The sequence below is a fragment of the Macaca thibetana genome, chromosome 6 (genome assembly GCF_024542745.1).
Source record: "Macaca thibetana thibetana isolate TM-01 chromosome 6, ASM2454274v1, whole genome shotgun sequence".
Lineage (NCBI taxonomy): Eukaryota > Metazoa > Chordata > Mammalia > Primates > Cercopithecidae > Macaca > Macaca thibetana.
Window position 1 is genome coordinate 49,387,733 of NC_065583.1, and position 19,056 is coordinate 49,406,788.

Consider the following 19,056-nt stretch of genomic DNA (forward strand, 5'->3'; position numbering starts at 1 on the left):
TATACCATCTTAGCCATTTTTAAGTGTACAGTTCAGAAGCGTTCACACTGTTGTGCAATCAATCTCCAACACTATTTTCATCTTACAAAACTGAAACTCTATACCCGTGAAACAACTCCCTACTCCTTCCTTCTTCCAGTCCCTGGCAACCACCATTTACTTTCTGTTTCTGTGAGTGTGACTGTTCTTGAAGTGAAATCAGACAATAGTTTGTCTTGTGACTGGCTTATTTCACTAAGTGTAGTCTCCTCAAGGTTCATCCATGTTGTAGCATGTATCAGAATTTCCTTCCTTTTTAAAGCTGAATAATTGTCCTTTGTGCGCATATACCACATTACGTTTATCCATTTGTCTGTGGAAGGACACTTGGGTTGCTTTCACCTTTTGACTATTGTGAATAATGCTACCATAGACATGGTGCGCAAATGTCTCTTTGAGGCCCTGTTTCCATTATTTTGGACATATATCCAGAATTAGTTTTTTAATTTTTAATTTTTAATTTTTTTAGGGACCACCATATTATTTTCCGTAGTGGCTGCACCATTTTACACTCCCAGTAGGAATGAACAAGGGTTCCAATTTCTCTACATCCTCACTAACACTTGTTATTTTCTTTTTTTTTTTTTTTTTTTTTTTTTTTGAGACGGAGTCTCGCTCTGTCACCCAGGCTGGAGTGCAGTGGCCAGATCTCAGCTCACTGCAAGCTCCGCCTCCCGGGTTCCCGCCATTCTCCTGCCTCAGCCTCCCGAGTAGCTGGGACTACAGGCGCCCGCACCTCGCCTGGCTAGTTTTTTGTATTTTTTAGTAGAGACGGGGTTTCACCGTGTTAGCCAGGATGGTCTCGATCTCCTGACCTCGTGATCCACCCGTCTCGGCCTCCCAAAGTGCTGGGATTACAGGCTTGAGCCACCGCGCCCGGTCTACACTTGTTATTTTCTGTGTTTAAAAACAACAACAACAACAACAACAACAGTTTTTTAGAGGTGGGGTCACCCAGGCTGGAGTGCAGAGGTATGGTCATAGCTCACTGCAACCTCGAACTCTTGGGCCCAGGTGATCCTCCTGCCCCAGCCTCCTGAGAAGCTAGAACTACAGTCGCATGCCCTCATGCCTGGCTAATTTTTATTTTTATTTTTTTTTAGAGATGGGGTCTTGCTATGTTGCCCAGGGCTGTCTTGAACTCCTGGCCTCAAGCAATCCTCCTGCCTTGGCTTCCTAAAGTGGATTTCTGGTGTTTTTTTTTTTTCTTTTTGTTTGTTTGTTTGTTTGTTTTGTAGTAGCTATCTTTAAGGGTACAAAGTGGTACCTCATTATGGTTTTCATTTGCATTTCCCTATAGCAATGAGTGATGTTGAGCCTCTTTTCATCTGCTTGTACCCCTGATTTATAGACATGGAAACTGAGGTTTTCGTCAGTGAAGTAACCTGCCTGGAGTCAGCCAGGTGGTTGGCAGTGGAGTCAAAACTGGCCCTCTATTGAGTCTCACTCCAGAACTCTGTGTGCCGCCGCTCCTCTGGGCAGAGCCATTCATCCATCCTGCTCACCCTGGTACTTGCTACCTTCCCTCCTCCTCCCAACCACCAGAGCCCACAGAGCCCAGTTTTTTTTTTTTTTTTTTGAGACAGAGTCTGGCTCTGTCACCCAGGCTGGAGTGCTGTGGTGCGATCTCAGCTCACTGCAACCTCTGCCTCCCAGGTTCAAGTGATTCTCCTGCCTCAGCCTCCCGAGTAGCTGGGACTACAGGGGTGCACCACCACTCCCAGCTAATTTTTGTATTTTTAGTAGAGACAGGATTTCACCATGTTGGCCAGGCTAGTCTCAAACTCCTGACCTCAAGTAATCTGCTCGTCTCGGCCTCCCAAAGTACTGGGATTACAGGCATGAGCCACTGCGCCCGCCCCCTAGTTGCTTTTTATTTTACTCCCACCACTCAAAAGGGAAGCCAGGAAGGGGAAAGGCTGCCGAAAAAAGCAAATCCTGGTGCATGCGTGTGAATGTGTGATGATGTACATCCTTAGAGGTCCCTGTGAACAGGGCGCAACATGGGTAGCTATGGACTTGGAGGCCAGCAGATACCCACCCCTCACACCCTACAGTGAACAAAACCAGTGAGCAATGGAAAAGCAGACAGGTCAGCCCAGCTGCCAGGGAAGGCTGCTGCTTGTGGGCCCAGCCTCCATAAGGCACTGATAACACTTTCAGGAATCGACGTGGGATGGGCTGGCCCCAGTCTTAGCTGCTCCCAGGCCATGCTGTGGGCAGGGAGTGGGCAAGCACTACAGCCCTTGCTAGGGAAGCAAAGCCAGAGAGGCATGGCCACCTTAGGGCCCAGGGTAGGTATGGTGCCAGTGCTGGGGGGTCCAAAGGCAGTCCCTGGGCTGAGCCCACTTCCCACAGGTATCACAGATTCCACAGCCACCACGCCTGGCTGGCCACCATTCTCTTGCAGAGGAGAGTTTCACAACGTCCTCACTGGTCTTGTTTATCATAGCAGCTAGAGTGAGCTCTTTCCAAAAGCAGAAACCTAGCCTTAGAATGCTTACTATTTCCTCACTGTCCTCTGAATAAAGTCAGCTCTTCAGTATATGTAGAAGGCCACTATGAACTAGCCCCTGTGGCCATTTCTAGTCTTATCTGTCGTATCTGTCATCCCTGGAGTTCCAGCCACTCTGATGTATGAGAATTCCATTCCCTGAATTTCCCATATTCTTGCCTAGACAGGCCTTGCTCACATTTTCGGACTCAGCTAAAATCGTATCACCCCTTCTTAGAGTATTTCCTCTGCTTATTGTCCCACAGAGAGGGTGATTTATTTATCCCAGGTCATATAGCAAGCAAGGCAGGACTTGAATTTGGGTTCTAGAACCCTATTGCTAACCAGGGTTAATGTTAGCCTTCTCAGTAACACAGCCAGTGTGCCCCATGGGCATCTGAAGGCAGGCTCCACACCCCAGATATCCACACCTTAGTGCCCAGCAGAAGGCCAGACACAATGTCTGATGACTGCTATACTGTGCTGAGGGAAAGGGATAAGGGCCTAGCAGAGGCCACTCAGGTTTTTCTTGGGAGGAGCACAAGGCGGAGGAGGGACTTAGCAGCAGGGAAATCCTGCCTGCCTGACCAATAGCAGGCAATGGCTCCATAAGGATGCTCTCCTCAGGAGGAAGGTGTTTCCTGGACCCAGGTCCTTACCAGATGTGAAGCAGGAAAAACAGGGAAGTGTGTGTGCATCCTCATTCCTGGAGCTTAGAAAACCTGCCACTAACCACGCAGGGTACTGAGGGGCTACAGGCCCTGCCTGCCAACTGACCCTGTGCTCAGAGAGGTCCCTGAGTGCCAGGGCTTCCAGCTGGGGTTTTGCCTTCTCTGTTTCCTTGCACCCAATGAGCCTCGGGAGGTCATCTGCTGTCTTAGAGAAACTGGGGCCTCAGGACAGGACCCCAAACCTCACAAGTATGTGGTACAGCAGTACACCTCCTGATGCCTCCAGAAGTCTGTGGCCAATGAACAGACAAGATTTGGCCCCGCCCTGCCCAGTAGCAAGGTCCCTCACACCCCTCCTCCCATGCCTGGCAGGAAGGTGACTCAAGCAGTGCGTCTGGGTAGCCTGGGGCTGCGCTTCCCCGAAGGCCACATCTAGGTTCTTGGGGAACTTCATTTGTTGTGAAAATCGGAAATGAAAAGACAGTTGGTGACAAACTCCCTTCTCCATCACCTCCTTATTGGACAGAAACGACCCAGGAATGCGCCTCATGTGAGTCCTATTCTTTCTTGGGGTGCACACCCGCTGCTGGAAGTATGAACAGCAGGTTTGAAGGGGAGGGGAGCGCTGACCCGGGCAGTGCGCAGGGAGTCTCAAGGGGGGCTGACGCAGAGGGAGGGTCAGGCACTCCCGGGTCCCCGGTCTCGGCCTGGCACCCACCTCAGTCACGACGGTGGACCAGTAGACGTCTTGGCTGAACTCCCAGCCATCCAGGCAGCTCTCCTGCTCCAGCTGTCCCAGGTCCACGTCGCGCCCCGGCTCTAGCCCGAGCGCCGAGAAGTTGGCGATGGTGGCGAGCCGGTAGCGGCGGCAGCTGTGGAGCACCTCGCGGCCGTCCCGCAGCCGCAGCGGGACACTGTTGTTGCGCCAGGCGCTGCTCAGGTTCGCGGCGTCAGGCACCCGGCAGCGGTGCTCTGGGGTCCCCGCCAGGAACACGACTGACATACCATTGAAGCCATTGGGGATGATGCTGGCGCTGAGCAGGAAGAAGATGAGCCGCTGGAAGGGTCCCCACTCACCCAGGAAGGCGATCGCCTCGTCGTAGTCCCGCATGCTTCCCACTGCCGCTCCGAAATTTGCAACTACGGTTGATGAGAGCGTTCTCGGGACAGTGTCGCGTAGCTGGGGGCTCCCCAAGGATGTCAGAACGTTCCCGGGGACAGGCAGGCTGTTGGAAATTGGGGCGCGCAGCCGGGGACCGGTCCTGGGAAACAGGCTGAGGGCGCTGGAGCGTTCCGGGAGCGGAGCTTGATGCCACTGTACACTTGGGACCACACCCCCATCCCTGGCCCAGCGCTGGGAAGGGGAGGGCGCTGGGAAGGGGCTGGACTCCCGGCTGTCTCCGCCCAGTGCTCCGCGCGCCCGCCCGCCCTCAAGGACCTGACGGGGGCTTCCACGCGGGGCTCAGCCATTCCGCCCGCGTGCCGGGTGAGAAGCTCGCTCTCGGTTGTCCCCAGCCACCCCCGAGCGCTGATTCCCAGACCTGGGCCCCACGTGGGAGGGCGGGCGCAAGCGAGGAGCCGAGGCCGGAGAGCAAGGTCTCGGAGAGGTCGGCCCTCAACCTGCTGGGGTCGCGTCGCCCCGGGCCTAGACTCCGGCAGGGTTCCCTCCGCGGTCTCCTCTAATCTGGAGGCTGAGCTTAGGCGGCCACGCGGGGGGCGCGGAGGGGCGAGTCGGTGGAGTCGGTTCCCGGGAAACTTCTGCGGGCGGCGGAGCTGCAGGAGCGCGCCCTGTTCTGTGGCGCCCGGCGCAGGCAGCTGGCACACGCCGACAGGGAGCTCATTTCCCACGAGTCCTAGGAGAGCTCAATTCGGTCAACCCTGGCGGCGCCCGGACAGCCAGGACCCTCACCTTGCACAGGGAAAACAGGCCCACAGCCTGGAAGGGATGAGCAAGGTCATACTACGTCAGAGATGGGCCCGGACCGGAGGGAGGGCGGGGGCAGGAGAAAACCGAGTGCCCGGGAGGCGAGTTTCCTCCCCTGCACGCCGGCGGAATGGCTGAACCCAGCCTGGAAGCCCTCGCCGGGTCCATGGGCGGGCGGGCGCCAGGACATGGAGCCTGCCCATTGCGGGAGCACAGTCATGGAGGCACTGTCATCACGCTGGGTTCTGATTTTGAGCCCTTGCTCTCCTCACGCCCCCAGGGCGCTTTATCTTGTCAGGTTGCCAGAGCTTTCTCCGACTGGAAGGCTTTTGTTTGCAGAAGGGCCTGTCCCCAGTCCAGGAACAGAGGGAGGGAGGGAGGGAAAGAGAAGGAGGAGATCCGATTTGGCGCTCAGACCCAGCAGGGTAACCAAAGCAGGGACCACGGCCTCCCTTTTTTTTTTTTTTTTTCTCAGTGCCCAGACCTAAGGCCCGTCTGCTGTTGTATGAGCTAGCCCGAGGCTGGAGCCTGAGCCCTGGGGTTCACAAGGCAGATAAAACTGACAGGGTGAAGAGCTCACCTCTCGGAGATTTTGCACAAGTGTGTTTGTTTCTCCAGGCCCCGATTAAGAGGCGGAGGGACATTTCTGCCTCTTTTTGTGTAGCTTCCACTCTGACCCCTCCTCTTAGGAGGACTTCCCACCCCCTTGGAACCTCAGTTTCCTACCTGTAATAAGACTATACATCCTGATGTGCTAGGACAGCTCTGATTTATGCCTATTAATCCAGTGAAATTATTAATAGAGCCTCCTGTATTTTCACAAGTATGCTTCTTCGAATGATATATTATGGTCATTATCTTACTTAGCTTGGGTTTCATCTCCCTACTCTACCCCAAATAATAGAGCAAAGTTGGAGACAAGAACTTACATAAGGTCGTTTATTTTGAGTAGTGATACCATAAAACGAAGCGAGGGACTAGGGAGGAGAGTGAACAGGGAGGGAGGTAAAGCCCACATAGACTGAAATTGAGATGGTTATTGGTGATGACCAGGATCAGTAAGAGTGCTGTGTGAAGCCCTAGTGGAGCCTAAGAATAAAGGGAAAATTAGCAATACTGAGCCTGTCTTTACTTAAAATTTTGATATTGTGTTCATCATGGGTATTTGCATTAATTTCTATTTTAAAAAATATTGCATTAAAGTATAATTAATCTTGGTTACTGAATTTCTTGGTGCCTCCTTAAATTTGCACCAGAGACAAGTGCCTTGCTCTTTTTCCTCCCCTCAGCCTTGTCTCAATCCCCATTGCTATGGGTTACTGAGGTTTAATCCCACTGGGGACTTCTAAAGAGCCATATAGAAGGAGGAGGTATTTGTTTCCTAGTTCTGTCTCCATTGGTCAACTCCTTGCACTTCCAGGTTGTACATACGTGAGTGCTGAACAGATACCACTCAACTATTTGCCATTGCTCACAAGTGTATGTAAACCTCTATGTGGAATTGTTTTGTCCTCCATACAAAATGAATGAATAGGTATACTGCTTACAGCTTAGCCCACTGGGGGAATTTCCCTTCAAAGTTATTTAGGGCTACCCACTAAATGAAGCTATGTTAGAGGAACGATTTTTTTTTTTTAACTACTATCAATGTCTAAAGCTAATCCATCTGTGAGTCAGGGCTGTTTTTCCCTTCATCAATTGGTTACAGAGAACTACCCACTAAGGCTGTAGGTCTGAGCTAAGACAGAAGGGTTGGTATAGCTGATAGCTGAGGTAGGTGTCATAGGAGTCTAAGCCACCTTGTGTTGACTTAAATGCACCCTATTGACCTGCTTAGTCCTGATCCTGAATTTACCATTCCTATTATATGATGGATTGCTGATAAGTCTTTTTTTTTTTTTTTTTTTTTTTTTTTTTGAGAGGTTCTCACTCTGTCACCCAGGCTGGAGTGCAGTGGCAAGATCACAGCTTATTGCAGCCTCAACCTCCCTAGGCTCAAGCGATCCTTCTACTTCAGCCTCCCAGGTTGCTGGGACTATAGGCAAACACCACCACGCCCAGCCAATTTTTTTTTTTTTCTGTATTTTTTAGAGATGGGGTTTTGCCGTGTTGCCTCCTGGGCTCCTAGGCTCCTGGGCTCAAGTAATTCTCTGGCCTCAGCCTCCTCCCAAAGTGCTGGGATTACAGGTGTGAGCCACCATGTCTGGCTTAAACCTGCCTAATCTTAGGACTTGATAGACTCTGACAATTCCTGGCTTACAATGGGTATCTCTGATTGCATAGACCCTTGATGTCCCATTGCTAGGCTCTCGGTTTTTATTGGGGCCAAACAGCTGTTTTTCAAAAGTCAAATAACTCTCTGCTGCATGGCCTTTCTCCAGAACTTTAGAGATCTGTGCTGAAACTCTTTTATTAGGGCATGTCAGAGACTCTGCGCCGCAGCCTTATTCATCATGTATGCCTCTATAGTCCCATTGTATCAGATGGATTATATGAACCAAATCGTAGAGAAGCTTGTACTCTAGTTGGACACACTGTACAGCTCTCTCCTGCTCTGGTTTTCACCTGAAACTGAGAGCCTTCAGGGGCACCCAATAGATGGGTCAGAAGAATACTCCACCAAGCACTATGCCTTAGTGTTGGAGGATACAGAGCTCAACAACTTGCCTTTACTTTACAGGGGATAACCTGGTATGACTACTGATCCCTGATAACTTTACCCATTTGTTTCAAAATAATATGGGATAGAAGAAGTTGGTGGGGATATAGATGAAATAATATGGGCTATGAATAGTGGTTCTAGGGATTCGTTTTACTAGTTTGTCTACTTTTACATCCATTTAACTTATTGTAGAACAAAAAGGTAAGAAAAAATTTGAACAATATGATTGCCCTGAATCTTCATATTTTTGTCTTCTATCCTTTGGCATGCACATGTCTTTACTAGGACATCTAGAGTTCTTGCTTCTTCTTGCTTACTAGGTCAAATTAGCATTAGGTCATCAACACAGTGGACTACCATGATGTTTAATGGAATATTGAGACAATCAAAGTTGCTAGATACTGTGTTGTGACAGAGAGGAGAATTAACATAGCCCAGAGGCAAGAGAGTGAATATGCACTGCTATTATTCCCACATAAAAGCAAACAGTTTTTCATCCTCCTGACTGAAGGATATTAAGAAGAAAATATTTGATGTTGAAATTAATCTCTGCAATGCCACCCAGGATGTGGTTTTACTTCTCATTTAATAAATTAGTAAGAAAGGTCAGGGTAAGTGTCAGGGGCTTTCATTTGGCCCTTCTTACCTTAATGGCTCTTAATAAAATAGGGAGTAAATGTTAGGGTACTGCCAGTTGCTAGAGTATCTGTCCCAGTTATTTACTTAGAGATAAGGAAATTAGTACAGTGTGGATCTTCAGACTTCTTGGATCTGTTTGCATGAGTACTCCATTTACCTGGCTTTCACGAGCCTCTATCATGGGGGGACCATGATAGTGTTTCCCCCCAGCATTGATGCCAGCTCATACTCTGTACCTTTGAAAGTCTGGTTCTTTTTCCTTCTCCTTGACCAGAGTTACTCTGATAAAAGGCCACAGATCCCTCATGTGGAAAGATTGGGGAAATAATTATCTTGTCTACTTTTGGCAGCATTGGGCGGTTCTTCTATAAAAAGACTTGACCATTCCTTAAATCAATAGGCTCTGAGCCTGAGAACTGGCCTACATCGAGGAAATTTATGAGGAAATACTATTTCTCATTATGGCAGCTGGCATCTGCCTTCTGCTCATGAGCTCTTGATTTTGGGGATTGCTGTTGTTACAGTCATGTAACACCCAGTCATCTGCCAATTTAGTTAACTCCTAGGGACACTATGGTCTATTAGCTATTGCCACAGATAGACCCTATAGGTGAAAGCATTCTGGTCGCCATTTGGTTTTATGGTAATTATTATATCTACCCTGCCTCTGTTGATTGTTATCCATCTGGTCTGTGCAATTCCAGAGTCCTACCATACCCACTGACACTAAGGATTACTCACCTTTACATGTTGTGTTACCTCAGTGAAAAGAGTGGCCTCTGGACTTCCCATGGGAATGTAGTCTTCTAGTAGGTTCTCTGGTCTTGCATAATAACTACAATCTAACATGCTTATCCCTCTGAGCCTTCTGACTCCTTCGGTATTCTGCCAAGGAAGTTCTGGCGTCTCTACTTCATTTCCGAAGGTCGTAATTGTGTCCAAGTTTCAAAGAAGTGTCTCAGAAGCATGTCAGAATGGTTTTATGTATCCTTGCTTGGATGTTAATCCCTGAATAATGAGAGTGCCCCCAGATTGATACATTCTTACACCCCTCTCCTCATACCCCTGTTATCCCTGTTCCTGCCAGAACATAGGTCCTGTAATTTTTTCAGTGTGTATGCTATTTGCTTATAAGTCAGATACTGTATTTCTCCACTTAGGCTGTGCTGAGACCTAACCCTGGTTATTGGTCTGCAGACAATGAAGGGAGGTAGGGGATATCAAGGAGAATAAGCATCACTTTGGGGCCACTTGCCTTAGGAGGAGTCTTGGCAGGATTCCAGGCAAGGAGAGGCTTGTCTCCTATAGCAGGAGAAAGATAGCTGCTTCTACTGGCCTTGAAGGTTGAGGGGAATCCAGGAATTCAAAATTCTCACATTAATCTACTCAAATGTTCCCATTCTGTGTTCCAGGGTTCCATATGTTTCCTATGAGGGCCATGACTCCATTGTAGAAAGTAGAGCCATCACAGCTGTGAATCCCTTCCTTGCAGGTCTGCCTTCTAGGACCACTTTTATGTCGACTGTCTTAGCCCAGGTTTCCTCCTGAAAGCAAAGCCTGAGTCAAGAGTTTTTGTGTATGTGATTTATTTGGGAATGGATCCAAAGGAACAGGAATAAGTGACTGGGGAGAGTAAAACAGGAAAGAAGGGAAGCCAATGTAAGAGTGCAGAGGCTGGGTGCGGTGGCTCACACCTGTAATCCTAGCACTTTGGGAGGCCGAGGTGGGTGGATCTTGAAGTGAGGAGTTCAAGACCAGTCTGGCCAAGATGGTGAAACCCCGTCTCTACTAAAAATACAAAAATTATCCAGGCATGGTGGCGTGCACCTGTAATCCTATCTACTCGGGAGGCTGAGGCAGAGAATTGCTTAAACCTGGGAGGCGGAGGTTGCAATGAGCCAAGATCGCGCCACTGCGCTCCAGCCTGGGCAACAAAGTAAGACTCTGTCTCAAAAAAAAAAAGTGCAGAATCTCAGACCAGCCCGAAGAGCTGCAGCTGCCTTTTGCGCCCTCCCTGCCTTCCTCATCCTCCCTGCCGACATCACGCTCCAGTTCCTGCTTGAATTTACTTTGGCAATGTGATTGGAATGTATCCGGCTCAGAACTATGCCACGCCAAACCTGGGTAAAACACTTGACGAAATGAAAAGGGGAATGCCAAGAAGAAACCCCCTAGTTCATGAGGCCGACTCCAGCACTGCCTTCTGGTTACACTGATTCCACCACTCTTAAGGGCCTCCTTTACCATCTCAACCAAAGCCTTTTGTTTTCATCTCCAACCTCAGCAATTTTCGTCTTGGCTAGACTCTGTGCTGCCTTAGGGCAGAAATGGGGCCACAAGTTGAGAACTACCTATGCAGTGTGACAGGTCCCCTGCCAGGTTATTTAAGGGTACATGTCCACTGCCTGAACCCTGAAGGCCAGTTCCACTTCCTTCCCTGAAGGAAGGCCAAGGCCATGGTGTCTAGCTGAGGAATAGGTGTCCCTGAGAACCCAAACATCCTGGAGAATAGCTGAGAACCTACCAAGGGAAACAGTCCCATCACACACACGTTATAGGTAAAGAGACAGAAAATTAGCTTAGAGATGGAAGGTGGCACAGATCTCTAAAGCTGTCCCGCTGCCATTCAGGAGTGCCTCATGCATAAATCCCAATAAACTCATCTACTAGCCAAGCTGAACTTGTCCCAGACATGCTTGGTCTCTTTGCTCCCTCCCAGTTTGGGTTAAGGTTTTTAAAAATACAATTCCAGGTTTTTCTCATTACAATTGGCGTCATGAGCAGGATCTGAGAAACCAATGGATGAATTAGGAAGGCGCATCTGCGGGGAGAATCCTAGGGCGGTTGGCAATATGCATGTGGGGTGGAGTTGCCTGACTGCTCAACCTTCATGGGCCACTGTGGACTCTGGGAAAACACTGGCAGAAACTGAATCACCTATTGTAAGAAGCTAAGATATTAAAATATGATAAAGATAATAAATGTGCTGTTGTTGCAATAAGGGTAGCTACTGAGAAATGAGAGCAGGAAACGGAGAAAGGGTAAAAACTCCTGCAGAGGGGCAAAGGCATGCCAGGTTTTCTAGGACACCAGCAGGTTACATATTATGGCCTATTCTTGTGCATGTTCTAAAACTGATGGGCAAATAACAAAAACAAAAAATTCAGAGCTCAAATGGTTAACCTGCAACTATATATAGAGTTAAGCAGTATCTTCGGATGCTCTCTGTTTCTCTTTCCTTTTCCACATGCTTTGAATCTGCTGTTATTAAGCCACCAGTGTTGAGATAAAACTCACTGTTTATGGTAACACTAATTCAAGGTTATTTGGAGATTTTGTTTTTCTTATACAATTAAGCCAGTTCTAGTTAAAATATAAACAATAAAACTCATTCGAAACCGAAAAAAAAAAAAGGAAAAAACAGGTTTTTAAAAGTCAAGCTGCTATGGAAACTGCTTTACCCCAAATTTTGATCCACAGCTTTCCTTGGATTACCTATTGGGGAAAATAGAGTTTAATCATAACAGGTCCCAATTTTGTCAAAAGGTTTGGGTCCAACAGTCTTTTGTAAAAATAACAAATTTATTATACAGTCTCATGGCTAGAGTTCTGAAGTAAAAGTATCAGATCTTAGTGTATGTATGTATACACATGTTTAAATACATTATATATGTGCATGTATTATATGTCCTAACATGCTACCAAATAAAATTATAAATAAATAGGTATAAAGTCCAAATGCTTTTCAAGTTCACATGAATTCAACAATCTGTGGTAAATAAGTTGGCTTTTAAATTATTGGTAAATAAAAATGAAGATATCTTCAAAAGTGTCAGCATACATTTTTGTCTGAGTCTACTGATAAAAAACATTTTATATTTGCCTCTGCTAGATACTTTAAGATGTCAGGGTTTTACATGAAAGTTAGAAGACTGTAAACCCAGCCAAAAATAAAATGATCTTTGTATGACTTTTTTGATAAGCAAGACTAATTTGATATTGTTGGTTTAATGAAAACAACTTAATTTTCTGAGTTATCAGCAAGAATCCCCATGTGTTTAACTTTAAGGTGCTTGTTTAGATGAACACCTGATATTCACAAGCTATGAAAATGGTTAACAGGGAAATAACTTGCAATGATTAGCTTTGTTGACTCTCTTGGTTCTCACAAGTAATGTAGATAAACTACTAAAAATGAATAAACTGAGTAAATGAGATAAATGTGTGTAGGTTAAACTTCTGTATAGTTTAAAATCTTAAAATTATTTTAGGTCCTCAATGAATGTCTAAGGCATTTCCAATCTGAAAAGGGTTATGATATGGGGGAGGTATTTGTGGACCTTAACGAGCTAGATAAAAACAAGGACCAGCCGGGTGCGGTGGCTTATGCCTGTAATCCCAGCTTTTTGGGAGTCTGAGGCGGGTGAATCACGAGGTCAAGAGATCAAGACCATCCTGGCCAACATGGTGAACCCCCATCTCTACTAAAAATACAAAAATTAGCTGGGCGTGGTGGTGCGTGCCTATAGTCCCAGCTGCTCGAGAGGCTGAGGCAAGAGAACCTCTTGAACCTAGGAGCCAGAGGTTGCAGTGAGCCGAGATCATGCCACTGCACTCCAGGCTGGTGACAGAGTGAGACTCTTTCAAAAAAACAAAACAAAACAAAACAAAACAAAACAAGGACCAAGTCCAGAAAATATCAAAGAACAAAAAGGGGATGGGCCAACTGAATGCCTGTACACTTGCCCTGGTATAGGCAGGCAATTAACATGAAACAATACCACCTGCCAGTGATGCTTTGAAATCACCTGAACAATTCAGGAATTACATAAGGCACAATAGTTCAGAGCACCTACAACAGCCCTATGTGACCTGCGAAGAAGAAAATGACAGTAAACTACCATGAGCTAAACAGCTAAACAGAGAGATGCCACCTGTATCACAAACAGAGTGATGTACCCAGTATTGCTCAACTGCTAGAGCAAATGGTCCTTAAGCTGGGAAATGTCCATGCTGTGATTAATTTGGCTAATGCCTTTTAAAGTATTTCTTTAGCAGAAGATTCACAGGAGTAGTTTGCCTTCATTTGGGAGGGTGAACAATGGACTTTCCAGGTGCTACCACAAGAGTATCTGTGCAGCCCCACCATCTTTCATGATATGATTGCACAGGACCTGTCTAGACTTTTTTGCCTACCTCAGTCTTCCTGTTTTACCATACCGATAATATAATGTTAACCCCAGAATCTCTTACAAATCTGGAGACTGCCCTGCCTACCATCTTAGACAGCCTAAAGGACAGGGAATGAGAAGTCAACCCCCAAAAGATACAAGGGCCCAGTGTAGCCATCAAATTCCTAGGAATTACCTGGCTGGGTAAGACACGAAACATACCCAGAGCTGTTACTGATAAGATAGCACAGCAGCCTATTCCTCAGACAATAATTTTTCCTCAGCTTATTAGGCTACTGGAAAATATTCATCCCTTATTTAACACAAACCCTCCGGCCTTTACACACCCTAGTAAAAAGGGATGCAAAGTGGGACTGGACACATGTAGAGCAAGAGGTATTTGACAAAGCGAAAATGTTGGTAAAAGAAGCCCAAGCATTAGGTGCCCCACAGCCACAGCACCCTTTTGTATTAGAAGTCACTAGAGATACCACAGGGATGAAATGGTGTTTGTGGCAAAAGCAACCAACAGTAATGGTACTTGTAAGGTTTGGTCTCAATTATGGAAGGGGGCAGAATCCCACTCTATAGTCCCGGAGCAACAACTCTGGCTGTATATAAGGCATTGCAACAAATGGAGGCCATCACCAGAAAGCAAACCATCACAATAAAAAGTGCCACTCCTATAAAAGGGGAGATGGAGGGCCTTCTAGCCAAGCCCGCCCCTGGGATAATACAATCACACACTCTGCTGAAGTGGCATGCCTATCTACAACAGGGGGTGTCTTGTCCATGAGTCCTAGTCTAAGTCAGGCACCACAGAAAATGCTCAGACCCATCCACTTTGAACAAGTGGAAGGGGCCGACATGGCAATGAATCTACCTACTAGGCCAACCACCATATATGAAGGGATCCCATTGATAACTACTAGGGTCTAATACACTGATGGGTCTAGCAAAGGCACCCAACACCAATGGTTGGCAATCATGGTGAAAATGGACACTGACAACGTATGGTTAGAATGGGAATTAGGAAAAAGCAGTCAATGGGCCATGCTATAGGAAGTTTGGATACTCATCACCCACGAGCCCTGGCCATCCACCATTTGCACAGATAATTGGATTACATACAGAGGCCTTACCATGTGGATCAATCAGTGTGCCACAGACAACTGGCAAGTTTCGGGCAGGCTCCTCTGGGGAATGTCCATGTGGCAAGACATCCACATCAGGTTACAGGAAAGGGATATCCATCTTGTGATGTACCATATGGATGCACATAACCCCAAACCACCTCCCGGAAATCAAAAGGTGAATGCCCTTACTCACTCACATGCAGGCAATTTGCCCAAGCTCATCCGAGGAAACTCCCATATGTGTACATCATAAAAACGACCACCAGGGCAATCACAGAGTGGCCCATAGCAAAGGCAGCAGACATCCCTATCCAATATGCAAATGTTCTGGCAGCTGTTCAGACCACGAGATCTGCTCACAACTGCGACCTAGAAAGATTCCCTCCACACCAGGTCACATACATCAAGCCATACAAGCTATGTAAGCCTGGCAAGTCAATTATATTGGTCCCCTGCCCCAGAATAGAAAGAAAAGATATGCCTTAACTTGTACGAACACAACGGGGCTGCTACAGGCCTTCCCAATAAAATGTGCCACTCAACTGGAGATCATCAAATGTCTCACTGCTCTTTTTTTTTTTTTTTTTTTTTTTTTGAGACAGAGTCTTGCTCTGTCCCCCAGGCTGGGGTGCAGTGGCACAATCTTGGCTCATTGCAACCTCCGCCTCTCAAGTAGCTGGGATTACAGGTACCCACCACCATGCCTGGCTAATTTTTGTACTCTTAGTAGAGATAGGTTTTCACCATGTTGGCCAGGTTGGTCTCGAACTCCTGACCTCAAGTTATCCACCCACCTCGGCCTCCCAAAGTGCTGGGATTATAAGCATGAGCTACCATGCCCAGCCCTCACTGCTCTTAACGTCATGTGTGGCATACCAAAAGGGATAGATAATGATCGAGGCCCCAATTCACAGGTCATAATATCAAGCACTGGGCATCAGAACAAAATATAGACTGAAAGTTCCACTTACCATATAACCCAACAGGGGCAGGCCTTACATGCATTGTCTTAGGACTGGACTAAGAATCTCCCTGAAGCTATACAAATTTTAAATGTCACCCACTACCATGCATGGCATCACTTCCTGTGAATGGTTGGCAAGGTCTGTAAAACAGGCCTCACAAACTCTTGGGGTTACCTATGAGACTCAGAGCCATGATCCTGAAACAAATGGCCAGACTTTGCCCCTGAGCACATCAGTGGATCTACCAAGTGGTGATGGCTACATGGACCCAAAGTCGAGCTGGAAAATGCCCCCATACTGGATTGATTTTATAGCACTGGAGGATACCGTAAAGACTCACAGAGGGGAAATGATCCCAGCTGTGCTCCTTGATGGAGATCCGAGAGACTGACGTTATCAACATGCAGCAACACCAACACCTGCTAGATGCGTTATAATGTGGATAGCACAGGCAAGGTAGAAACTTGCCACTGGACTTTATACCCACCCCTGTGGAGGGAAATCCTATATAGTACTGTAAGCCAGGCTCGAGGCCCAGGGCAGTTGCCCCAATAGGGCCAATGGGAAAAATCATTATGTTAGCAAGAATTATGTTACAAGGAATAGATACACCTATGAGGGTTTCTACTAAACGTCTGTGTTTATGCCCAAAGGCTATGGCTTCTTCTACCCATGGTAGCTAATAATGTCTTCCTGGACTGGGCTGCAGCTACAGCAACAGTCAACAACCAGCCCAGTTACTGGTTTTAGGGATACATCCCCCTGTCAAATGATAACGGTATGCCTTGGAATAGTCTGCCTTTCTCCCAAGAGAACTGGAATGATTTGTTCAACAGCATCAATAAGGCAATCGGGCTCACTGGGGATTGCCTCCACCTGGAGGCCAAATTGCCAACATGACAGAGATCCAACAACATACATCCTTATAGGCACTACCTGTTATTTCTCCGATAAAGAGAATCACGTCACAGATGCTTTAAATCATTTGTCAACTCAGATCCATGATATAGCTCAATCACGTTACTTTGACTCATTCTTAAATTAGGTACATACCTTACCTACTTGCTGGAATTATGTTTTGCTAATAGGCATCATGATTATAGTTAGCTTCTGCTTTTTATGCTGTTATGTATACCATGGAAGTGGCCTGTATCCACAAACTGTGGCTATACATTATAGACCCCTATAGCTCTTCCCCTCGTTTCCTGCTCAGGGATTCTCGAGCAAGACTGGTGGAAAGAATATAAGAGCTGGGGAATGGGATAAATTGAAGTATGACAGTTTCCCCAACCAGGTTACTTAAGGGTGATGTCCGCTGCCTGACTCTGAAGACCAGATGATGACCCAGGGCCATGGTACCCAGCCAAGGAACAAATGACCCCGAGGACCCAAACATCCCAGAGAATAGCTGAGAACCTACCGAGGGAAACAGTCCCATCACACACACAGAGGACGCAAAGAACCAGAAAATTAGCTTAACAGCAGCTTAGGGATGGGAGGCGGCACAGATCTCTAAAGCTGTCCTGCTGCCATCCAGGAATGCCTCATGTGTAAGTCCTCATAAACTCATTTGCTTACCAAGCTGGACTTGTCTGAGGCACTCTGGTCTCTTGGCTCCCTCTCAGTTTGGGGGAAGGTTTTTTTTTTTTTTTTAAATACAATTCTGGGTTTTTCTCGTTACATTACCCTTATATTTCCGACATCCTTATCTCTTTCCACATCTTCCTTTCAGCAGCTTGGGAGGTTCTAAGACTGGAATTACGGTGCTAGATTAGTGAACGTGACCTTTAATGAGTAGTTTTTCCTTTATTCTTTGGGATTTTGACTACCTTTTGTCAGATGAAAAATTGGTGAGTTTTGTGTAGCTGACTGGATACAAATAATGCTGATTTCACATTTTAGCAAAGATGCTTATTAAACAGTTGGTACTAAATTGTGTTGTTTCTAAGTAATTAAAATTAATATTCAGAAGCAGAAGAAGAAGAGGAGGAGGAAGAAGAAGAAGGAGGAGAAGGAGAAGGAGAAGGAAGAAGGAAGAAGGAAGAAAGAAGAAGGAAGGAAGACGGAAGACGGAAGAAGGAAGAAGAAGAAGAAAGAAGGAATAAGAAGGAAAAGAAGAATAAGAATGCAGCAGTAGGTTGTTTACAGATGTAAGACATTGGGGGATGGGTCTCAGAAATGTCTGTCTTTAAGGTTTGGAAGTAGGAAATATTTAGGTCTGGGCTGGAGTTCCCTATTTGGGAGTGGTCATAACTGCAGAGTTCCTGAGGCCCTTGCTGTGACAGCAGAGCCAGCCAGGGTTCCTGGTTGCAGGCATGCTCACAGAATTGGTGGGAAAACTGACGTCCTGCTGAGATAAGCAGAAATCAGCTGTTGGAGATGGCACCCGCCTGGGAATTAGACCAGAGTGGAGCGCTGACAGGGCAGCCTGCTTCAGACTGAGCCTGTAGGGGAGGAGTGGCTCCTTGACTGGGCCAGGTGGCCTCTGATCACTGTCCTCCCAGAATAAGTCCAGTGGGGCCGGGGTGAGACCACAAAAGGAGGGTAGGGACAGTTTAGAAGGGATGTGGTTATTAGCGCACACAGCACCAACCACCCTAGACAATGAGCATCTGGGGAGGAATGGAGGAGCTAGGACAGAGCCGTGAGGGGTGGTGCCTCAGGGGCAGGCAAGCAAGTGGACAGGAACACTGGCTGGGAAGGCACAGGGTGACAGGACTGAGGAGTAAGAGACTGCTTCTACCCAGAAATCTCTTTCTGGGTGATGAGACAGTCTCCAGCAATTGGAGAAAGAGCCCTGGGAGTTGGGAAGGGGCCAGTCCAGGCTGTCCCTCAGCAAGCTCCTGGAACTATGGAGGTTCGGTGAATAGTGGAGATGACCCATTTAGCCGGGATCATGACCAGAGGAGCGAGTCGAGCAGGTGTGGTGGTGGGTTCATGCATATCCGAGTTGGTGATCAGGTGCTGTGGCACCAGCCTTGTCCACACTCAGATCCAAAGCTTCAGGGGTCACCTTTACTCTGCCTAGCTTCCACCATTCCATGCCCCATGCAAAAAGTTGGTAAGTATGAGCCTGCACTCTGGGCTGTTCTGGGGACCCTGCCAAGTGGAAACAGATCAGCACCCTTCAGAAATGGCTTGGTCAGAGTCACTAAACCACTGGTAGGCAGGCAACACTCTCCAGGGAAGACTGGTATGTGCCACTGCTTTGGTTGCCCTTGCCATGGAGATTTGCTAGGGCGCGTGTGACCTTGGCAAGTTTCTTAACCTTTCTGAGCTCATCCATAAAATGGGGATAATAACCATACTTCCTTTCTGGTTGGTATGAGGATTAAAAACAATCATATCATTCACT

At 47.2% G+C, this 19,056-nt stretch overlaps 2 protein-coding genes and 1 long non-coding RNA gene across 4 annotated transcripts in view; 1 reads left to right on the plus strand and 2 right to left on the minus strand.

The window, feature by feature from the left end:
- Positions 1 to 4,552, minus strand: part of SLC22A4 (solute carrier family 22 member 4) — a 50,102-nt gene extending 45,550 nt beyond the window's left edge. The window contains exon 1 of one of the 2 annotated variants that reach the window (XM_050792808.1): positions 3,923 to 4,552. In XM_050792808.1, the coding sequence (XP_050648765.1) occupies positions 3,923 to 4,315 (393 nt within the window). In that variant the 5' untranslated portion in view covers positions 4,316 to 4,552. The remainder of the gene's footprint in view (positions 1 to 3,922) is intronic. The other variant, XM_050792807.1, reaches the window with a different exon arrangement.
- The window catches only part of LOC126956020 (uncharacterized), a 297,028-nt gene that overhangs the window by 246,189 nt on the left and 31,783 nt on the right, over positions 1 to 19,056 (minus strand). The window lies entirely within an intron of this gene.
- Positions 3,586 to 12,795, plus strand: LOC126956033 (uncharacterized). Its single transcript, XR_007726213.1, has 2 exons — positions 3,586 to 3,754; positions 9,842 to 12,795. It is a non-coding gene; the product is annotated as an uncharacterized LOC126956033 (long non-coding RNA).